At 45.0% G+C, this 24,192-nt stretch overlaps 1 protein-coding gene across 4 annotated transcripts in view; it reads left to right on the forward strand.

The window, feature by feature from the left end:
• The window catches only part of LOC129701505 (protocadherin-1-like), a 350,556-nt gene extending 328,495 nt beyond the window's left edge, over positions 1–22,061 (forward strand). For all 4 annotated transcript variants that reach the window (XM_055642736.1, XM_055642733.1, XM_055642734.1 and 1 more), the window contains exon 4: positions 19,830–22,061. In XM_055642736.1, coding sequence (XP_055498711.1) covers positions 19,830–20,215 — 386 coding nt within the window. In that variant the 3' untranslated portion in view covers positions 20,216–22,061. The remainder of the gene's footprint in view (positions 1–19,829) is intronic.
• Positions 22,062–24,192: the final 2,131 nt, after the last annotated feature.

The following is a 24,192-nucleotide window of genomic DNA, read 5'->3' on the forward strand; positions in this document are numbered from 1 at the left end:
TGCTACAAACTGATGCCAGTGCACTTGGTTGGGGTACTACCAATTTCCATCTCCATCTGTGGAGGTAGATGAAAGGCACAGGAGGCATCATTATCACAGACACTGGGCATAAACTACCTGGAAATGTGGGGTGCGTTCTATGGCCTAAAGTCATACTGCTCTGGGATAAATCACCAGCATGTTAGACTACAGAGTGACAATCTGACTAATACAATTTGGTAATGGTGTATCCAGAGAAATATTTGAATATCAGCTACTTACCTACCAGGTAACCCAAAATTTAGTGACAGACATCAGGTCACGCAAATTCAATAAAATAAGACTTAATCACCAGTTACCAAACTGTGTTTCTTGGGAACCAGACCCTGGGACAGCAGGGACAGATGCTTTTCACTGCATTGAGGGGGCAATTGTTTATCTATGCATTCCCTCCTTTTCTGCATCATCAGTCGGGTATTACGAAAAATACAACAAGACTCAGCGTCTGTTAATTGGTAGTGCCGATTGGCCTACTTAACCATGGTTCCCTGTGATACTCAACATGGAGTTTAACCATGCATCACCATCCTGAAACAACCAGATTATTGGTTCATCCCATAACAGGGGAACCCATCCATGTCAAATACAACAGACCTATCAATTTGTAGAGTCTAGGAACCTCTACTGCAACTGGGACTGGTGGACCGAACATTGAACACTATCTCAGCGGGCCACAGACAGTCCACCAAAAAACTATATCTGGTATACATCAGGAAATGGGAGATATATTGTCACAGAAACAACATCACCTACAGTTCGATGAACATAACGTCTGTTCTGGAATTCCTGGCAGGCCTCCATTATGATGAGGGGCTCAGTTACAGTGCCATTAACTGCGCCAGAAGTGCCCTTTCAACATATCTATGGCGAGGATCAGAGCGTCATTCTGTTGGGACTCACCCCTGGTAACCAAACTTATGAGGGGAATTTTTAATATCAATCCCCCAAGAACCAGGTACTCTTTAAAATGGGAGATGAGTATTGCCCTAACGTTGCTAAGGAATTGGTCTCCAGCAACAGCTCTGTCCCTGCAAAGACTGACGCACAAAACAGTCATGCTGATGGCTTTGGTCACGGCACTAAGGGTACAGTCGTACATAAGTTAAGGCTGGACTATATGACTTCTTCAACAGGAATATAACGTTTCATATTACGAATTAGTCAAACAGAACAGACCGGGATCATCAGGCCTCAAAATAGAATTCAGGGATTACCCTACAGATATCGTCTGTGTATAATAAGACAATTATTGTTATATATGGAGAACACCAAAAACAACTGAGGCTATGAGATGACACTACTAATCAGCCACAAACAACCCACTAAAAAGTGTCGGTTCAAACTATTTCCAGATGGCTGAAACTGGTTTTAACAACAGCTGGAGTGGATACTAACATATTCAAATCTTATTCCACCAGGGCTGCAGCTACATCGGCAGCTATGGAGTTGGATGTACCAATGAACCAAATCCTCGAGACAGCAGGATGGATCAGGGGAAAATGTTCCAACTATTCTACCACAAACCAGTAGTTAAACTGGAACTTTGCAGAGTCAATTTAAAATTCTGTAATATAATTTCACCCCATAAATAGGGGCTATAATTTGTTGTTAACAATTTATCATGGATTTCAATGCTGGATTCATGTCTAAACATGTTAACACAATTCCTCCCACAGTCAATTAAGGCAGATGTGATGCATGAACTCGTTTCCACGGCATGAAATCACAGAGCTTTGACATCTTCATGTAGTCACTCACGTGACACCAAAGTAAAATAGTAAGATTAAACGAGAACTTACCAGTTCGAAGTTTGATCATTATTTTATGAGGACTACGTTGAGGGAATACGTGCCCTCCGCTCCCACCCTTGATCATATACTCAACTGGTATTTTCTTCTCTAATCTTACTATGCTCAGTCATTACAGTTATCTGTGATTTCACACCGCTGCTTTGAAAAATGACACGCATGCATCCTGGCGGGGTTCTTCACGTATTCCCTCAACGTACACCTCATAAAATAATGATCAAACTTTGAACTGGTAAGTTCTTGTTTAATCTTACTATTATACACTACACTCAGTCAATTGCAACATGGTGAAATTAGAAACAGCAACAACTTCTTGCAATAAAAGCAGGGCAGAGCATAGTTGTACGTGATCAATCTATGTCATGTTCAACTATTGATTAACAGAGGCATTAACCAACTGTTGCCTAAACTAAACTAACATTTCACAATGACAATGGTAACTTTTTCACACAAAGGTTGGTGAATGTATGGAACAAGCTGCAAAAGAAGGTAGTTGAGGCAGGGACTATCTCATTGTTTAAGAAACAGTTAGACAGGTACATTGATAGGACAGGTTTGGAGGGATATGGGCCAAGCGCAGGCAAATGGGACTAGTGTGTAGTTAGGATATTATTGGCCGGTGTGGGCAAGTTGAGCCGAAGAGCCTGTTTCCACACTGTATCATTCTTTAATACCATCCACAAAGGCTCAGAAGAATCTCCATCTTCAATAAGCAAGTCAGGCCCTCAATATAGTTTAGTTTAGTTTAGAAATTCAGAATGGAAACAGGTCCTTCAGTCCACTGAGTCCTCACTGACCATCAATCACCCCTTCACCCTGGTCACTCCCCCATCTCCTCTCTCTCATCGGGCAAAAGGTTCAGAAGCTTGAAAAAGCATCTCCAGATTCAGGAGCCATTTCATCGCTGTTATCTGGCAACTGAACCATCCTCTCAACAACTAGAGTGCAGTCCTGAACTACTATCTACCTCATTGGAGACCCTCGGACTATCTTTGATCAGACTTTATTGGTTTTATCTTGCACTAAATGTTATTCACATTATTCCCTTCATCATGTATCTGTACACTGTGAATGGCACGATTGTAATCATGTATTGTCTTTCTACTGATTGGTTAGCACGCAACAAAAGCTTTTCACTGTACCTTGGTACATCTGGCAATAACTTAAACTAAACTGAACTAAACACTGGTTCTATGTTATCCCACTTTCTCATCCACTCCCTACACACCAGGGGGAAATTTACAGAGACCAATTAACGCACAAACACGCATGTCTTTGGAATGTGGAAGGAAACCAGAGCACCTGGATGAAACCCACGCGGTCACAGGGAGAATATGGAGCAGTGGTAGAGCTGATGTCTCAGCACCAGAGCCACGTGTTCCTATGCGGTATTGTTCAATGTTCTATGTGCAAGTTGTCAGGTTGAAAAATTGAACTATTAGCTACTTGACCCTCAAGCCAATCTGGGCCATGTGCAAAATACAATGTCTTCTAACACCATCAAATCAAGTAGCATGATGCAAATTTACCATTGCAACATTTAAAAAACATTTAGATAGGTACATGGATAGGATAGGTTTGGAGGTATATGGGCCAAACACAGGCAGGTGGGCCTAGTGTACATGGGATATGTTGGTTGATGTGGGCAAGTTGGGCTGAGGGGCCTGTTTCCACGTTGAACAAGTCTATGACTGTGCCTTTGTGCCCAAATGTTCCCATTCATAGGGCCACAGGGAGGGCATGCAGACACCGTATGGACAGAGCCCGAGGTCAGGTTCGAACCCAGTTCTCTAGCGCTGGAGGCCTTAGAAGCAGTTCCTAAGTCTGGTGGTGCAGGCTTTCAAGCTTCTGCACCTTCTGCCTCGCGGGGGTGGGGAGAAGAAGGAATGACTGGTGATTTGGTGGAATTCATTATTAGTACAGGTGTCAGGAGTTATGGGGTGAAGGCAGGAGAATGGGGTTGAGAGGGAAGGATAGGTCAGCCATGATTGAATAGCGGAGTAGGCTGGATGGGCTGAATGGCCTAATTCTGCTCCTATAACATGAAGATATTTCCCTTAACAGTGATTTACATGGCAGTTCCAGCAGTTCCATAAATTCCCATCTCACCACTCGTTGATCTTTATGTTTTGCAATCTGTTTCACTGGTGACATTGTTGACAGTGAGAAGATCGGGCATAACTTTGGGAGTTCCATTTTCCTCGCCTGCGTTCATAGGACGGGTGGATGATTTAGCCCTTCAAGCCTGTTCTTGGCTGATCTGTGACCAATTACATCCTGCCTTTTACCCCAAGTCCCTTGCTAACTGCAATCTATCAATTATAAGTTTAAAATTAACAATCGACCTACATAATGCCTTTTGCATTAGAGAATTTCAAGCTCCCACCTCCGCTCTCTGCACAGAAATATTAACGCAACTCCCACAAAGCCTGGTTTGCAATCTTTAAACTAGTCCTATACTTACCAACGAGTAAAAATACATGTTTCTTTATTTCTGTTCCAACAGTCTTTCCTAATATATTGGGGGGGGGGAGTGCTCAATCATGCATTAACTTTCTGGATAACAAATTCTTAAAATTGTCTTTATTTATTTGAGGTAATTGAAACATCAGGAGCTCTGGGAGATGATAAATCTATCTGGTTCCCATGATGGACAATGAACTTGAAAACACGCATCACCAGACTCAGGAATAGCTTTGTCCTCTCTGTTATCGGGCTTCTGAACTGTCCTTTAATAACCTAGGGTACTGTCCGATTCACCTCTACCCCATTGCGGACATTGGACTTTGTCTATAGAACTGGTGCACCACAATATGTAGGAAGGAACTGCAGATGCTGGTTTATACCGAAGATAGACACAAAGTGCTGGAGTAACTCAGAGGGTCAGGCAGCATCTCCAGAAAAAAGGAATAGGTGATGTTTCAGGTTGGAACCCTTCTTCAGAAGGTCTGAAGAAGGGTTCCGACCCGAAACGTCATTTGTTCCTTTTCTTCAGAGATGCTGCCTGACCCACCCGCTGTGTTACTCCAGCACTTTGTGTCTATCTTCAGTGCACTACAATTCTGAAAACTATATTCTGTATTCTGTATCTTTCCCTTTGCTCTACCTATTGTACTTGTAATTTGAAGGACACAAAGTGCTGGAGTAACTCAGCAGGTTAGGCATCATCTCGGGGATGACGTTTCGCATTAGGACCCATCTTCAGACTTGTACTTATACTTGAGTTTGGCTTGGTTGTATTTATGTATACTATCTGATTTGATTGGATAGGTTTCAGTTTAGATTTAGCTTTATTATTGTCACATGTGCTGATGCATAGTGAAAAGCTTTGTTTTGCATGCTATCCAAACAGATCAAGCATAACATATAAACACACTCAAATCAAACTCACTTACAATATAGCAAAGGGGAAGATACAAAATGCAGGATATAGTTCTCAGCATTGTAGCACACCAGTTCTGTGGACAGTCCAAAGTCTCTAATGGGATGGAGGTGAATTGGACAGTATCCTAGCTCATGGAAGGACCATTCAGAAGCCTGATAACCGAGGCTTTATATCCTCTGTATCCTCTGCACTCTCTACTTTGTAGCACATCAGTTCCAGTGACAAAATCCAATGTCCACTGGGTAGAGGCAGATGGAACAGTCCCCAAGCTTATGGAAGTACTGTTCAGAAGCCTGATAGCAGAGGGCAAGAATCTGTTCCTGAGGCTGGTGGTGGTGCGATTAACAAGCTTCTGTATCCACTGCTGGACGGGAGCGTGGAGACGGATGAATGGTCAGTGTGGGGCAAGTCTTTGATTATATTGGCAGTATGTAAAATAAAGCGTTTCACTGTTTCTCAGCACACCTGACAACAATTAACTTAATTCTAAACCGAAATCTGAGTTCTGTAGTGGAGTTGAGATGCAATGTTTTTTTTTGTTTAGTTTAGACACAGTGCGGAAACAGGCCCTTGGGCCCACCGAGACCGCACCGACCAGCGATCCCCGCACATTAACACTACCCTACACACACTAGGGACAATTTGCACTTAAACCAAGCCAATTAACGTACAAACTTATATGTCTTTGGAGTGTGGGAGGAAACTGAACAGCTCGGAGAAAACCCACGCGTTCACGGGGAGAACGTACAAACTCCGTACAGATATCACCTGCAGTCAGGATCGAACCCGGGTCTCCGGCGCTGCAAATCCTGTAAGCTCTGTAAGGCAACAACTGTACCACTACACCACCATGCCACCCGATTGTCGTGTTATTATTATTATTATTATTATTGTGGGCTCTCTAATTATGATTGTCATGAATCAGAGTGTAGGCATGAGGGGATGTGTAGCCCCTCATTGTGAGAGTCATAGAGTGCATCATGGAAACAGGCCCTTCAGCCCACTATGTCTGTGCTGATGCTGGATTAGGTATTAGCTACAGGGAGAAGTTGCACAGACTTGGACTGTCTTCTCTGGAACACCAAAGTTTGTAGGAAGACCTGATAGAAGTATATGAAAGTATGTTAGGCATAGATAGGGGTAGACAGTTAGAATCTTTTACCAAGGGTGGAAGAATTAACTACTAGAGGGCATAGCTCTAAGGTGAGAGGGGCAAAGTTTAAAGGAGATGTGCGGAGCAACTTTTTTACACAAAGGGTGGTGAGTGCCTGAAAGGTGCTGCCAGGGTTGGTGGTGGAGGCAGATACGATAGTGGTATTGAAGAATTATTTGTAAGGGCATATGGATATGCAGGGAATGGTGGGATATGGATTATGCACAGGTAAATGAGAGATGGCCTTGGCATCATGCTCGGTACAGACATGGACCTAAGGGCCCATTCATGTGCTGTACCTGATTTTATATGATACTTTTTGTCCATCTCCATGAATCCTATTTGTCTGGATTAGGAACGTATCCATCAGTGCCTTGTCTATTTAAATGTCTACCTGAAGGGATAATAATTGTGGAGTTGAGATGCCATGATTTTATATCTGTGCATCAGACTACCACCTTTATAAGAAAATGTAAAATACTTTTGATAGGTACATGGATAGGAAAGGTTTAGAGGGATGTGGGCCAAATGAGGGTAGCTGGGATTGTGAGGATGGGGCATCTTGATCAGCATAGGGCGGCACAGTGGCTCAAAGTTAGAATTACTGGTTTACAGCACCAGACACAGGTTCAATCCTGACTACGGGTTCTATCTGTACGGATTTTGTATTTTCTCCCAGTGACCGAGTGGGATTTCTCCAGGTGTTCCGATTTCCTCCCACAGTCCAAACACCTGCAGGTTTGTAGGGTTAATTGGCTTCTAAAAAATGTCCTTAGATGTGTACGATAGAACGAGTATAATGGTGATCACTGGTTGATGGGTACTCGGTTGACCAAAGGGCCTGTTTCACGCTGTATCTCTAAACCAAACCAAACTAAACTAAGCGTTTAGTCTGAAGAAGGGTCTCGACCCGAAACGTCACCCATTTCTTCTCTCCAGAGATGCTGCCTGTCCCGCTAGTTACTCCAGCATTTCGTGTCTATCTTCGATTTAAACCAGCATCTGCAGTTCTTTCCTACATTAAACATTTAAAAGACAGATACATGGAAAGGAAAGGGTTTGAGGGAGGTTACACAGAAAAGCTGGAGAAACTCAGTGGGTGCAGCAGCATCTATGGAGCGAAGGAAATAGGCAACGTTTTGGGCCGAAACCCTTCTTCAGACTGATCGGGGGTGGGGGTGGGTGGGGACAAGAAAGGGAAAAGGAGGAGGAGCCAGAAGGCTGGAGGGTGGGAGGAGACAGCAGGGGAGCTGAGGAAGGGGAGGAGACAGCAAGGACTAACAGAATTGGGAGAATTCGATGTTCATGCCCCCGGGGTGCAGACTCCCCAAACGGAATATGAGGTGCTGTTCCTCCAATTTCCGGTGCTGCTCGCTGTGGCCATGGAGGAGACCCAGGACAGAGAGGTCGGAGGTGGAGTGGGAGGGGGAGTTGAAGTGCTGAGCCACCGGGAGGTCAGCTTGGTTATTGCGGACCGAGCGGAGGTGTTCGGCGAAACGATCGCCCAACCTCCGCTTGGTCTCACCGATATAGATCTGCTGACATCTAGAGCAGCGGACGCAATAGATGAGGTTGGAAGAGATGCAGGTAAACCTCTGTCGCACCTGGAACGATTGCTTGGGTCCTTGAACGGAGTCGAGGGGGGAGGTAAAGGGACAAGTGTTGCATCTCTTGCGGTTGCAAGGGAAAGTGCCCGGTTTGAGGGATATGGGCCAAATGGGGGCAGGTGACTGGCGTAGATGAAGTATTTTGGTCAGCATTGGCAAGCTGGGCTGAAGATCCTGTTTCCGTGCTGTGTGACTCTGTGACCTCCTTTGGTAGTGCATTCCATACCCCCACGCTGCTATTGTATCTGCGATGACTGCAAAACAAAACAATGGCAAAACCGTCTCCGAAACGGAGTCACGGGGTTCATTTTCATCCACTTGAAAGAGCACAGCAGGCATTGGTTTAATGTCACGTCCGAAGAAACAGTGAGACAGGCAGTGCCACACTGAGAGCAACAGGCTGGATTTTTAATGTGCTCACGAGCCTGCAGTGGGATTTGAACCCGCAACCTTCTGCCTCGAGAGAGGCGTGTGTTCTGCCCGCTGAGACATGGCAGGCTCATGTGGACAGTGAGCTCTCCACAATAGTGTATCCAATTCTCCCGGCGGCAATTGGCCAGCAAATGAACGTGGGTGACGCATCTTTTTACTGCGGGAGGTACCTTATACCAGAGGCAACCTGGAGAGGGTTGCGCATTTGTTTTGTTTGGTTTTGAGATACAGGGCGGAAACAGGCCCTTCGGCCCTCCGTGTCCACACCGACCAGTGATCACCCTGTACACGACATAATCCTTTCAGTGTGGGAGGAAATCGGAGCACACTGGGAGAAAACCCGCGTAGGTCACGGGGAGAACGTGCAAACTCCGTACAGACAGTACCCATAGTCAGGATCGAACCCAGGCCTCTGGCACTATTGGGCAGCAACTCTACTGCTGCACCACCTTGCCACACCTGTTTTGGCCCTGATGGAACCAACATGAAAATAACTGTAAATCATGGGTTTGGGCAGCGCTGTGGCACAGCAGTAGAGTTGCTGCCTTCCAGCGCCAGACACCCAGGTTTGATCCTGACTACAGGTGCTGTCTGTACGGAGTTTGTACGTTCTCCCCTTGACGGCGTGGGTTTTCTCCGGCTGCTCCGGTTTCAGCCCTCACTCCAAAGACTTAGAGTTTTGTAGGTTAACAGGTTTTGGTAAGCATTGCAAATTGCCCCTAGTGTGTAGGATAGTGTTAGTGTGCGGGGTGATCGCTGGTCAGCATGGACACAATTGGTCGAAGGGCCAGTTTCTGCACTGTATCTCTAAACTAAACTAAACTAAACCTCACATGCTGAGGGACAGAAACAAGACTTCAAAGCTTATCAGTGAGTTAACATTTTATCTTTCTGATTGCTAATTTCACGAGTCAGGAGCTGTTGTGTGCCATTATTGTAATTAAAGATACGTTTTTGATCTGTGACGTAGGACTTTAGACATACAGCATAGAAATAGCCCTTTCGGCCCACTGAGTCCATGCTGACCAGCAATCACCCGCATGCCAGCACTATCCTACAAGCTAGGGACAATTTACAATTTTATCAGAAGCCAATTACCCCACAAACCTGCAGAGACCGTTCATCACACGCCAATTTGTGCAAATTTATTGATGTGTTAATGAACTTAGTTTAGCTTAGTTTAGTTTAGTGATACAGCGTGGAAATAGGCCATTCGGTCCACCGAGTCCACACCGACCAGTGATCACCCATACACTCGTTCTATCCTACACTCTAAGGACAATTTTCAGAAGCCAATTAACCCTACAAACTTGCAGGTCTTTGGAAAGTAGAAAGAAACTGGAGTACCTCGAGGAATTCCACGCGGTTACAGGGAGAGCGTACAATCTTCATGCATACAGCACCCATAGTCAGGATTGAACCTGGGTCTTTGGCGCTGTAAGGCAACAACTCCACTACTGCGCCACTGTGCCGCCCAAAGCTTCAAAGCTTGTCAATGAGTTCACATTTTATCTCTCCGATTGCCAGCGTCACGGTCCAGGAGCTGTGGTGTGCCATTAATGTAATTAAAGATATGTTCTTGATATGTGACCTCGGATGTGAACTTGTCCAATGAACCGTGGAAAGAGGAGTAGGTGAAAGAGTTTCAGAGTAAGCTGTCATTGAGCAGTGGAGTGCTGAACCACAAGCTCGACAAACAGCCGTGCCCCTTGTCATCTCACAGGCCCGTTATTGTGATCACGCAACAACATGTCTACAGATGACAAAACCAGGATCAAGGCGAGCTCTGTGGACTGGAGATATCTGCCTCCAGCATCACCGGAGAACAGGGATAGGTGACGTTTCGGGTCAAGACCCTTCTTCAAACCAGTACTACATGATTACTCCACATAACGCAGCGAGATCACTAAATCTTTTGACTTTAGAGATACAGCGTAAAAACAGGCCCTTCAGCCCACCAAGTCCACGCCGACCAGCGATCACCCCTTACACTAACCTACACACAAGAGGGACAATTTTTATAACTTACCAAAGTCAATTAACCTACAAACCTGTACGTCTTTGGAGAGTGGGAGGAAACCGTAGCACCCAGAGAAAACCCAGGCAGTTATAGAGAGAACGTACAAACTCCATGCAGACAGCACCCGCAGTCAGGATCGAACCTGGGACTGCCACTGTAAGGCAGCAACTGCACCGCTGTGCCACTGTGCAGCCCCTTATCTTTAAGGAAAAGGCAGATGTTAGAGATGAAGGGAAGAAGAAAGCCTGCTGTGAAGAATAAACACCGAGAATATTTTAAATAAATGTCGTGTACTAGTACTGAGAGCTCTATAAAATTTCATGTAATCCAATCTTGACATTGTATGATCTTTCAGTATTATTTCTTGTACGCTTCGCACAAAGTCAACAGCATGTTGATTTGTTTACGAAACATCTATAGCGATAGGAATGCTGCACAGTGGGAAAACACGTAAAGGATGTTGATATACATGTATCTTTACAATGACCCTATATAAATGTATCTGATTCCCCGCAGCCTTTATCTCACTAAAACAGAATTTGTATATAATTTCTCCTGCCTCCCAATAAATTTATTGTCTGGATTAACCTCCCTGTGTACGTTTACACCTCCCTCTGTATAACAAGTGTTTAGTTTAGTATAGCTTCGAGATACAGCGTTGAAACTGACCATTCAGACCACCGGGTCCGCGCCGACCTGTGATCCACACAAACTAACACTATCCTATACGCATGGGGGACAATTTACCAAGCCATTTAACCTACAAACCTGTACGTCTTAGGAGTGTGGGATGAAACTGGAGATCCCAGAGATCGCAGGGAGAACGTACTAACTCTGTACAGAGAGCATCCGTAGTCAGGATCGAAACCCGGATCTCTGGCTCTGTATGGCAGCATCTCTACCACTGCGCCACCATGCCGCTCATAGATTTAAGGTGAGAGGGGCAAAATTTAAAGGAGTGTGTGGGGAAGTCTTTCACGCCGAAAGTGGTGAGTGTCTGGAATGCCCTTCCAGGGGCGGTAGTGGACACTGCTAGGATAGTGGCATCTATGAGGCTTTTAGATAGGCACATGGATATATGGGGAATAGTTTAGTTTAGTTTATTGTCACGTGCACCAAGGTACAGAGAACATTTTTCTTGCGTGCTAACCAGTCAGTGGAAAGACTGTTTATGATTACAATCGAGCCATCCACAGTGTACAGAATCAGGATAAAGGAAATAACTTTTAGTGCAAGATGAAGTCCAGAAAAATCCGAAATTTCGAATAGAGGGATGTAGATTAGGTTCAGGCAGCGCAGATCGGTTTATCATGGTATCATGTCCAGCACAGAAGTTGTGGGCAGAAGGGCCTGGTCCTGTGCTGTACTGCTCTATATTCCGTGACAGGGAAGGGTTTCTTGTTGATGGACAATGTGTGCAATGTTCTCATTGACGTTGGCCAGGCTGGGTTTTCAGCTCTCGACCCCCATCCACAAAGTGATGCTTTAATCAGGAAATCACAGAGGTCTAAGTAAAGACGGAACACCCTCAGAAGGTCTCTACCCTTGGGTGCCTGGAGTTATTGTCGATAATAATCAGAGGTCTCTGTCAACCGAACTCCCTCAAAATCACTATTGTCTCTTTTTGTGGAGTGAAGTAAACGGCAAATCAATAAGCAGTGATTATAGAGTCTTCATTGTTTCCCTGGTTACAGGACAGGTACATGTGGTTGTTATACTTCATTGTGTTTGTGATTTTTATCACAGGTTACACTCCTGTGGATAGAGGTGATTTGTAATTACTAGTTTCTGATCAGCAGTTGTCAAGGTAGTGAGACGAGTCACATCCCTGCATACCGCCATCGCTCTGTCACAAATCTCCCTGGTCATATTTTTGGCATTCACTCATGGAATATGAATATCGCAGGTAAGATTGGCATTTATTCCACTTGAAGAATGGGTGATTAGTTACTCTTACTTGAAACTGAGCTTCTTGAAAGTGGCATTGTAAGTAGATAGAGTGGTTTTGTTTAGTTTAAATTTGTTTATTTTAGTTTTGTTTAATTCAGTTTAGTTTAGTTCAGTTCAGTTTAGCATAGCATGGTTTAATTTTATTTAGTTCAGCTTAGTTTTGTTGACTACAACATTGAAACAGGCCCTTCAGCCCACTAAATCCATGACAATCAGTGATCACCCGTACAGTAGTTCAATCCCACACACTAGGGACAATTTACAGAGGCCAATTAACTTACAACCTGCACCTCTTTGGGAAGACGGAGCACCCAGAGAAAGCCCACGCATCACATGGAGATAGTGCAAACTCCACACGGACAGCACTCATGGTCAGGATCGAACCTGGGTCCCTGACACTAAGGCAGCAACTCTACCGCTGCACCACTGTGTTGCATCACAGTGCCAGAGTAAAGAGTGGAAAAGAAGGCATACGGTATGCTTGCCTTCATTGGTCGGGGTATTGGTATAAAAGTCAGGAAGTCATGATGCAACTCTATAGGATGTTGGTGAGGCCACATTTGAAATATTGCATGCAGTTTGGCTTGCCCCATTGCAGGAAGGATGCGGAGGCTTCGGAGAGGGTGCAGTAGAGGTTTACCAGATTATATAATAAAAAGAGAGCTGCAGATACTGATTTATACCAAACAGAGACACAAAATGCAGGCAGCATCTCTGGAGTAAATGGACATTTTGGGTCGGGACCTTTCTTCAAAATTCTCAAGAGGGTCCTGACCCAAAATGGCACCTATCCATTTTCTCCAGAGATTTTACCAAAACGATGCCTGGATTAGCGGGTATTAGCTGCAAGGAGATGTTGAACGGATCTGAATTGTTTTCACTCGATAGCTGGAGGTAAAGGGGAGACCTGATAGAAATGTATATGGAAAATGATGGGAGGTATAGGACAGTCAGAACCTTTTTTTCCAGGGTGGAAATGTAAAATAGAGGACATCATTTTAGGGTGAGAAGAACAAAGTTTAATGGAGATATGCGGGTATAGCCAGTGATTTTTACACAGAGGATGATGGGAGTCTGGAATGCGCTGCCAAAAGTTGTGGTGGAGGCAGATACAATAATGGCAATTAAGATGCTTTTAGACATGCACGTGGCTATGTGGAGAATGGAGTGAGTTGGGTCACATGCAGTCAGAGGAGATCAGTTTAACTTGGCATCATGTTCAGCACAGATCCTGCGGGCCGAATGGCCTGTTCCTGTGTTGTTCTATGTTCTATGATCCATGAAGGAAGGCTCTCATGTAGCATAAACACCAGTAGAGCCTCACCTGTTCCAAATGGACATCCCATGTGATCCCATGCAAAAAAAGCAATCTACATACTAATTTCATGTTCATTGCCTGTTTCAATTCATAATTCATGGGAGCAGAATTAGGTCATTCTGCCCATCGCATTTACTCCGTCATTCAATCATGGCTGATCTATCTCTCCCTCTCAACCCCATTCTCTTGCTTTCTCCCCGTAACCCTTGACACCTGTACTAATAAAAAATCTGTCCAACTCTGCCTTAAAATAACTTGGCTTCCACAGCCATTTGTGGCAATACATTCTGCTGATTAACTAAAGAAATTCCTCCTCGTCTCCTTTCTAGAGGTACGTCCATTCATTCTGAGGCTATGCCCTCTGGTCCTAGACTCTCCCACAAGTGGAAACATCTTGATACGTTTTATGATTACATGCCTACTTTCCTTCTTCACACCAAGAAGTGGTTTAAAAAATAAAAAATAAAAGACAGCATCCAGATTAAGTTCATGGCCAATTTGTGCATCAAGTGATGATTATTAAATGATTTGCTTTGTGGTCAGTCTTACATACAACTGATAACAAATTACATTTAAGTTAGAAAATCTATTTTGGGTTTGAAATTTAATTCAGCTGACAGTGATTGTTTTTGACTGAGGTCATACGCTGTTAGACACACAGCAGGTCAGGCAGCATCCATGGAGAGAGAAGCAGAGATAGCTTCTCCTGTCAACGATCTCCTGTCAAAACCACTTTCTAAAGAAGGAGCATTGACCTGAAACACTGCCTCTCACTCTCTCCAGCTTCAGTACTTTATTTGCCTTTGTAGACATCGCTCACAGACATACGTCACTTCACAGTGATTAGGGTTTTGGTGGAATCACTGGAGTAACTCAGGCCAAAAACATCATTCACCAAACGCACTGTCAACTTTAGACTGCAGACTTTAGAATTTAGAGATACAGTGAGGAAACATGCCCTTCAGCCCACCGAGTCCGGTGGGCCATCCATCGGTCACCCACCCGTTCAACTTGATTGGTGAGGGTGTCAAGGGTTATGGGGAGAAGGCAGAAGAAAGAGGTTGAGAAGGAATGATAGATCAGCTCAGATTGAATGGCAGAGTAGACTCCGTCACAGAGAGAAAATACAAATTCCGTACAGACAGCATCCATAGGTAGAATCAAACCTGGGTCTCTGTCGCTGTAAGGCAGCAATTCTACCACTGTGACACCCCTTTCAAATAATAATGTGTTTTGAATGGTTGATTGCTTTTTTTTTTTGCTCTTTGCGTTTAATATAGATTTACAAGCTGATTTTCTGTCGTTAAACTGGAAAGAGATTAATGAGGAATCGAGGGCCAATCGTGCGAGGCTGGGCAGGCTAGGGCTTTATTTCTTGGACTGCAAGAGGTTGAGGGGTGATAGAGGTGTATAATATCATGAGGGGGATAGGGTGAATGCACAGTCCTTTCTCCAGGGTAGGGGAATCTAGTACCAGAGGTCAAAGGTTTGGGATGAGTGGGGTAACCGCTCTCTCGCTGGTGAGGGGATGGTTCAGTTGCCTGATTACAGCTAGGAAGAAATTGTCTCTGAATCTGGAGGTGTGCGTTTTCACACTTCGGCACATCGCCTGATGGGGGAGAGGAGAAGAGGGTGGCCGGGGTGAGACTGTTCCTTCATTATGCTGGTGGCCTTGCCGAGGCAGCATGAAGTGTAAATGGAGTCGGTGGAAGAGAAGTTGGTTTGCTTGATGATCTGGGCTGCGTCCACATTTCTCTGCAATCATATCAATGGCCAAGAAAGCACATCAATGCCCCTACTTCCTTAGAAGACCTAGGAAGTTTGGCATCTCCCCAACAACTCTCACTAACTTCTACAGATGCGCCATGGAAAGCATTTTATCAGGACATCCAAGACTGCAAGAAATTGCAGAGAATTGTGGACACAGCCCAGACCATCACACAAACCAACCTCCCTTCCATTGTCTCCATCTACACTCTGCACTGCCTTGGTAAGGCCACCAGCATAATCAACCACCAGTCTCACCCTCTACTCCCTTCTCCCATCAGGCAAGAGGTACAGTAGTGTGAAAACGCACACCTCCAGATTAAGGGACACTTTTTTCCCAGCTGTTATTAGGAAACCTAACCATCCTATCATCAACTGGAGAGCAGTCCTGAACTACTATCTACCTTACTGGAGACCCTCGGATTATCTTTAATAGGACCTTACTGGACTTTATCTTACACTATACATTACTGACTTTATCTTCTATTTGTACTTTGTGGATGGCTCGATTCGAATCATGTATTGTCTCTCCGCCGACTGGTTAGCACGCGACAAAAGCTTTTCACTGTACCTCAGTACATGTGACAATAAACAAAACTAAACTGAAGTAAAACACTCTTGGTGTAATCCTGTTACTTTCTCTCTTCCAGTATTAAGTGCCGAACCTCAACATCCATTAATAATGGATGGCTGAGCAGAGACCCAGTACGTGTTTGGCATGGATTTAGCTCTCTGTCACCATCAAATCAATCTCGTTATGAAAGAACATTGCTGAGCACACCTTTTTTTTTGAGTGCTGTGCTTTTTTTTTATCACCATTTTGCATTGGTCTCTGGACGATTTTTCTAGTATACACATTGACAGATGACAGTCTGCAATTTGCTTGCCAAACTGAGGGAACATTCTTCTGAGAGTTGCAATGAGTAACTGATCTGGGCTTTTACAAAATACTTCCTTGGGACCTTGATATCATAACTCATTGGCCAGTTTGTCATTTGCATGGGTTTAAGTTTAGGTTTATTATTGTCACGTGTATTGAGGTAAAGTGAAAAGCTTTGTTTTGCATGCTAAAATGGATGCAAACAGTGGAACTAGTAAGTTCATAAGCGTTGGGAGCAGAATTAGGCCATTCAGCCCATTGGGTCTACTTCACCACTCAATCATGGCTGATCTATCTTTTCCTCTCATCTCTATTCTCCTGCCTTCTCCACATAATTCTTGACACCCTTATTAATCAAGAATAACCAGGGTGAAGGACTAGGGTAGTGTTGTTCTACTGGTACAAATGTTTGCATTCTAGTATCCCTATCATTAGCACATCTTCCCTCACCAACAATGAGCCATTATGGGCTCCATCCTTCCTAAGGCCATCTGTTGCCAGCATTGTTTTGATCTGGCATTCTCTATCAGTCAGAAGCTGGGTTCCAACCCAAAATGTTACCTATTCCTTTTCTCCAGAGATTCTGCCTGACCTGTGGAGTTACTCCAGCACTTTGTGTCTCTTTTTTGTGTAATCAGCATCTGCAGTTCCTTCCTACACACACTGCCTTAAGGGCCTGTCCCACTTGGCCGTCATTTGCGCGCCATTTACGTGAGACGCACGTGTAGTGTGTGGGCCGCGCGGGACGGTCACATGGAGAAGCATGGAGCGGTATGGAGTTTCACGCGGTATCGCGTGGCGCTCCAGGATTTTGTAGGGCACAAAATCTTTGCGTGCCTCCGGCGTATCACGTATATGCACACCGGCGTATTGTGGTTGCACGCAGGCGTCTTGACGTCATACGTGTAGCGCGTGGTGACGCATAATTACATCACCGTGTGTAACCATGCGCCACCACACGCCGCCTATACGCAGTCGGCCCGCCTTTTACGCGTCATGGATATACGCGCGCGCGAATTAAAAATGTGCACAGTTTCGTAGAGAAAACTACGTGGTGAACACCAAAATACACTAAAGCGGAAAGTGCAAAAGTGAATTGATGCTTCACTTGCAATGACTGCATGGGTCTCTGGATTGTGGGTAAGGAAAAGGATAAAAAGACAAATGTTGTATCTCCTACAGCTGGATGAACGAATGACATGAGAAGGGGTGCAGTTGGTAGAAATGGAAGAGCAAACCAGATAAACGATACAAAATGCTGGAGTAACTCAGTGGACCTGCAGCATCTCTGGAGAGAAGCAATGAGTGATGTTTCAGGTCGAAACCCGTCTCGAATTGAAACATCATCCATTCCTTCGCTTCAGAGATGCTGCCTGTCCCGCCGAGTTACTCCTGCATTTTGTGTTTATCTTCAATTTAAATCAGCATCTGCAGTTCCTTCCGACAGGTTAATTTGGTCTGCAGCATGCTACTTTTCATTCACCTCTTTTTATGAATAGGGGCATTACATCTGCAGTTTTCCAATTGCTAGCACCACTCCAGAAACTGGAACATTTTAGAAAATCGCCATAAATATCATAAACTGGGTAAATATCATAAACTGGGTGTTCAAATGACGTCACGAACTCCAGAAGACTGTGCTGACGCATGAAGATGCGTGATGACGTGCATGACAGTCACGACCGGCCTGTCGCGTAAATGACAGCCAAGTGGGACAGGCCCTTTAGGGTATGGTTGAGACTATGTACACTCACAGCCTTTAAGATTTCATTCACCAAGGCATTGAAGGTTTGAACCAAATAGAATAAGAACATGTGGTTGGCATGGACACGGCGGGCCTGTTTCAGAATCTTTTTTTTTTCCAGGATGGAAATGCCAAAGACTAGAGGGCACAGGTTTAAGGCGAAAAGGGCAACGTTTAAAGAAGAGGTGCAGGACAAGTTTTTTACACTGAGGGTAGTGGGTGTCTGAGTTGCGCTACCAAGGAGTGGTGATGGAGGCAGATATGACAATAGTGGTGTTTAAGAGGCTTTAAGATAGATAGATGGATATGTAGAGAATGGAGGGATATGGATCATATGAAGGCAGAGGAGATTCGAACATATACACTTACAACAGTGCAGAACAGGAACAGGTCCTTTGCTCACCGTGTCCGTGCAGCACATGATGCCAAGATAAACTAATCTTATCTGCCTGCATGCAATCCATATCCCTCCATTCCCTGCATATCCATGTGTCCATAGATTGGACACAAAATGCTAAAGTAACTCCACAGGTCGGACAGCGTCCCTGGAAAACATGGATGGGTGACCTTTCGGGTCGAGACCCTTTTTCAGACATACAAACAGTCTGAAGAAGGATCCTGAACCGAAGCATCACCTATCCATGTTCTCCATGGATGCTGCCTGAACCGCTGAGTTAGTCCAGCATTTTGCATCTTTCCTTAATAAACCAGTATCTGCAGTTAGATTGAGAGAAAATGCTGGAGTAGCTCGGTGGGATGGGCAGCTTCTCTGGAGAGAAGGAATGAGTGGTGTTTCAGGTAGAGACTGAGGAAGGGTCTCGACTCAAATGTCCCGCTCAGTTACTCCAGTATTTTGAGCCTATCTTCGTTGTAAACCTGCATCCGGAGTTCCTTCCTAAACAGTATCTGCAGTTACATGTTTCTCACCATCTTAGCATCATGTTTCAGGGGTGATCTTATATACGTGTACAATATCATGAGAGGAATAGATCGGGTAGACCACACAGTGTCTCTTCTGTGTCTTTCCTCGATAAACCAGCATCGGAAGTTCCTTGTTTGGCAATATGTTGGTAATATGTTTGGCACGGATATTATGGGCTGAATGGCCTATTCCTGTGCTGTACTGTTCTATAGATAGACACAATATACTGGAGTAACTCAACGGGTCAGAGAGCTTCTTTGGAGAAAATTGATTGGAGATGTTTCGGGTCGGGATCTGAAAAAGTCCAAAGAAGGGTCCCAAATCAAAACATTTTCTCTGGAGATGCTCACATCCATTTTCTCTGGAGTTGCTGCCTGACCTGCTGAGTTACTTGAGAGCATTTTGCGTCTTTCCTTGGTAAATCAGCATCTGCAATTCCTTGTTCCTGCCTATCTAGTTTCTCTTGGCATCATGTTCGATACTGATATTATGGGCCGTAGGTCCTGTTCCTGTGTTGTGTAGCATTCCTGACCCACTGAGTTTCTCCAGCATTTTGTGTTTATCTTCGGAATAAACCAGCATCTGCAGTTTCACCTTCTCTCGAAATGTCACCTATTCCTTTTTTTTCCAAAGATGTTGCCCGACCCGCTGAGTTACTCAAGTATTTTGTGTCTGCGGTATAAAGCAGCATCTGCAATTCCTTCCTACACACTGTACTGTTCTACGTCTGTTTGTATACTGGATGGCCCTGTGACTTATAGGTGTAAAATGATGTTTTGTTTCTCTTTATATATGCCGATGTAGATCTTCGACCACTGCCCGATGTGGCGATGACTGGGAATTGCACGAGGGAATGCACGGAGTTTGGCCATTCAGATAGCTGTTGGATGCCGGGTGAACCATCCCCCAACCGCAAGCCGATAAACGTTCCCAAACTGTCCACCTTTGTGCCTTACGAAGACCACGGGAGCCAGGATCGCCTGACCAATGGGAGCCCCAGGCTCCCAGAGGACCATGGTACCAAGATGGCCAACATCCGCTTCATACCAACGCACAGTGCCTTCCCCAGTTCAAACCATGAGCCCAGCAAGGATTCAGCTCTGGAGGAAATCCCACTCACCCAACCCCCTGACTACCAACAGCCCCCCGGACCCGCCCCCCATTGTTCCAAGCGGGAGATCTATCTCTAGGGAAGTGATGCTGCCTGCTCTGTGCCTGGTCTTGAAGCTATTTCGACTATTTGGAAACGCGGTTGAGCGGGAAGGAGCAGAAGAGGAGGAAAACGAAACGGAGAAAGCGAAGAAACAAACAAACAAAGGCTTTTGAAGGCAGATTTGATTTTCTACAGAATGGACGGGATTGAAATGGTGTGGTTTTCCAGGGATTTCCATAACATTGGCACAGCCTTGACCCTCCCCCCACCCCCCCCCCCCCTCCCCATCCACCTCCCCTCATCCAGTGCCAACTGCAGAGGACAGAGAGGGGCAGAAACAACAGTCAAACTCAAACATGGTGCTCTTTACACCCCCAAGCATCTCCAACGCTGACAAGCTTCCATGCTGCATGCAGTCGATTCATTTCTTGGGTTGGTTTTAGATGTGTGTATGCGTGTGTGCTTGTCTGTGTAAAAGTGTGTGTGCATATGGGTCTGATTGTGTGTGCATATGATTGTGTGCTTGTCCGTATAAATGTGTGTGTGTGATTGTGTGTCTGCGTGAGTGTACAAGTGTATGTGCATGCACGCATGTCTGCATGTATTCGTGTGCGTGCAAGTGTGTGTGTGATTGTGTGCCTGCATGATTGTGTGTGTGTGTGTTTGTGTGTCTGTGCGTGTGTGTATGTATACTTGCCTGCGCATGTGAGGGGGTGTATGTGTGTGTTTGTGTATGTGTCGGTGTGTGCATGTGATCGTGTGTGTACATGTGTGTGTGTGTGTGTGTGTGGGAGGGGAGGGTGCAAAAGACAAAAACCAGTTGATACCCATGGATACTCCTGCAATTTTACATGTGCCATCTCAGTGCTAAAAGCTCTTGGATCGAATGCTTGCTGACACACTTTCAGTCTAGCCACAGAGAGCAAGGACAGAGGAGCCACTGTACATTTGTATAAATATTGTCTTTCAGATGATGGGAAAATGTACCTCCCAACGATTCAGAGTGTGAGAGTTTTCATGTGTTTCAGCTCCAATTTAGTTTAGATACAGCGCAGAAACAGGCCCTTCAGCCTGAGTCCATGCCGAGCAGTGATCACATCGTACATTAGCACTAACCTGCACACTAGGGACAATTAAGACATTTTTACCAAAGTCAATTAACCTGTACGTCTTTGGTGTGGGAAGAAACCGGAGCACCTGGAGAAAACTCATGCAGTCACAGGGAGAACATACAAGCTCCGTTCAGACATCCAAGCATCCGTAGTCAGGATCGAATCTGGGTCTCTGGCGCTGGGATGCAGAAACTCTACCACTGTGCCACTGTGCCGCTCCATTCAACGAATCCACCTTAAATTTGAACGGATTATTTTCCTCATGTAAATAATTTCAAACCCACCAATGGAAAATCCATCTTGTAAATGTAACAACTGAAAGAAACTTTTCGTGACCCACACTGGTGGATTATTATTGGAAATGGCGCTGGTGAACCACAACCTTCATTCATTTAGCTCTTTGCAGTTTGCTTCTGTGTTTTTGTTTTAATTTGAGAAGTGGTATTCCCTCTTGCCATTTGCCTGGAGGTTGTGGCCTCCGTCGCCGCTACACATGGGATGGCACTTTTGAAAGGTGGGCGTATGCATCAGATCCAGTTATGGCCGTGGATGGAGGGGACATTTGTTGTTGTGGGAATGTGCCTCCCGTGACAATGGAGACTCTTCACCTTTCTCTCAGATCCAGGCACAGGATCTGATGCCAGGACCGCATCAGGAGGAATCTGAATTAATCGTTGGCATTAGAGCTGCCTCGGACACTAGACTCTGTAATCGTACCGGCCCCAGTGAGACTACATATTTGAAGGTTGTGGGAGTGGGACTGTGTGTGTGTGTGTGGTGTGTGTGTGTGTGTGTGTGTGTGTGTGTGTGTGTGTGTGTGTGTGTGTGTGTGTGTGTGTGTGTGTGTGTGTGTGTGTGTGTGTGTGTGTGTGTGTGTGTGTGTGTGTGTGTGTTTGCGTGTGTGTGTGTGTGTGTGTGTGTTGCGTGTGCGTGTTTGCACGCGTGTGTGTATGTGTGTGTGTGTTGCGTGTTTGCATGCGTTTGTGTATGTGTGTGCGCGTGTTCATGCATGTTTGCTTGTGTGTGTGTGCGTGCGTGAGTGTCTAGGCTTGGATGTGGTTATACACAAAAGGACTGAGAGTGCTGGAGTAACTCAGAGGGTCAGGCGACATCTCTGGAGAACATGGATAAGTGACATCTGGGGCTGGGACCTTTTTTCAGACTGAGTCTGAAGAAGGGTCCCAACACAAAATGACACCTATCCATGTTTTCCAGAGATGCAGCCTGACCCGCTGAGTTACTCCAGCACTTTGCGTCCCACCTGAAATCCTGGTTGAGCCCATACTGAGAGTCTTGGAAATGGAGCTGGAAGCCACGAGGGACAAGATGGTGCGAAGGAAACACACATGGCTGTGGTAGTGAGTCTGGGTTGGAACATGGTCATTACACTGGAGAGCAGCAGGAACCACAGAGTGGGAGCAGAGAGAGAAGGTCTCGCAGAACTCCTGTCAGAGAAAGGAGGAGAACTTCTTCAAAGGCGGCATACCTTGAAGAGAATTCGCAGTGGTGCAGACAAAATGTAGACACAAGGAGCTGGCTTCATGAAAAAAATAGTTTTGTAAACCAGCATCTACAGTTCCTGGTTTCTATCATTTTTAGTCAATCAAACACAGTCTGATGTATGTGTTTATGTTATCCAAATGTTGCAGTGTAGATTGGAGAGCCAGCTACATCACCTCCACTGGCAATCTGTCCTGGTTGTAGACAAATTGTGAGTGTGTATACGTGTACATGTGTGTGTGTGTTTGAGTGCGTGTATGCGCACATGTGTGTGTATGTGTGTTTGAGCTGTCTCTGTGGGTGGGTGGGCATCTCTATGTAGATGTGTTTCTGTGGATGGGTGAGTTGGGGTGTGTGTGCCTGTGTGGGAGAGTGAGTGTGTATGAGTGTATATGAGCATGGGTGTGTGTGAGTGTGCGCACATGAGTGTGAGAGAGTGATTGCATGAATGCTTGTTTGTGTGTATGAGTGCCTAATATGTATGTATGAGTGTGTGTGTGTGTGTGTGAGAGAGTGTTAGTGTGAATATCTGTGTGTCTCAGGCTTGATGTGCCCGTGTGAGTCTGTGTTTCTCATACCAATGAGATGAGGAGTCATTGATCTCCAGAGGAAATGTAAGAGTGGGCAGATGTTTGCTTGGCTGTTGTTTTGTAACTCATGACCAGGATGCAGTAGTGTTTCCCAAACCCACCCTAGCCAAGTCGAATTAAAATACTCTCAAATTATTTTGTTAGGCATTGGACATTGTGCCATTAAGAAAAAAAAACTATCTTCCAGTTTAAATGCTGGGGTGAGCTTACACTCATATGTAGGATATGTGATTGGACAGATAGCTTTGGTGTACGGATAAATCGCCAGAATCTGCTGAATGGATGGTGATGGACACTATTTACCCATCCAATCAACCAACGCAAATCCCCATCAAATATCGTCAAGTCTGCTCGAAAACCCATTTGGACCTGGACATCTTAAGACATTTTGAACTCATTTTACGACTAGTTGTGGATTTAAAACATCGTTACCTACTATTTCTTTTTTTTAATCGTTTTGGTTCAATGGCCCACCTATCCACCTCTCTGATTATTGTTTCAACTAATGTTATCGTCTCCAATTATAGCGCACTTTCTACTTTATAACCCACTTCGCAACACGTGAAACTCGATTCAGATAGACAGTGGTGTATATAAAAAAAATGTTATGTTAGCATGATTATTGCTCTGTTTTCACAAAAAAAATATTTGCTTTTATTTGTGTGTGGGTGTATGTGTGCGCGTGTTTGAATTTTGTTCTTGTTTTATCATCTGTGGCAGAAGCCTGATGATTTGGTGAAGAAGGGGTCTAGTACTTCCCCGGGTTTATGTCTAAAGTGAAGCAGTGTCTATTTTGTGCCTTGATAAGTGAA

This window comes from Leucoraja erinacea, chromosome 11 (assembly GCF_028641065.1).
Source record: "Leucoraja erinacea ecotype New England chromosome 11, Leri_hhj_1, whole genome shotgun sequence".
NCBI lineage: Eukaryota > Metazoa > Chordata > Chondrichthyes > Rajiformes > Rajidae > Leucoraja > Leucoraja erinaceus.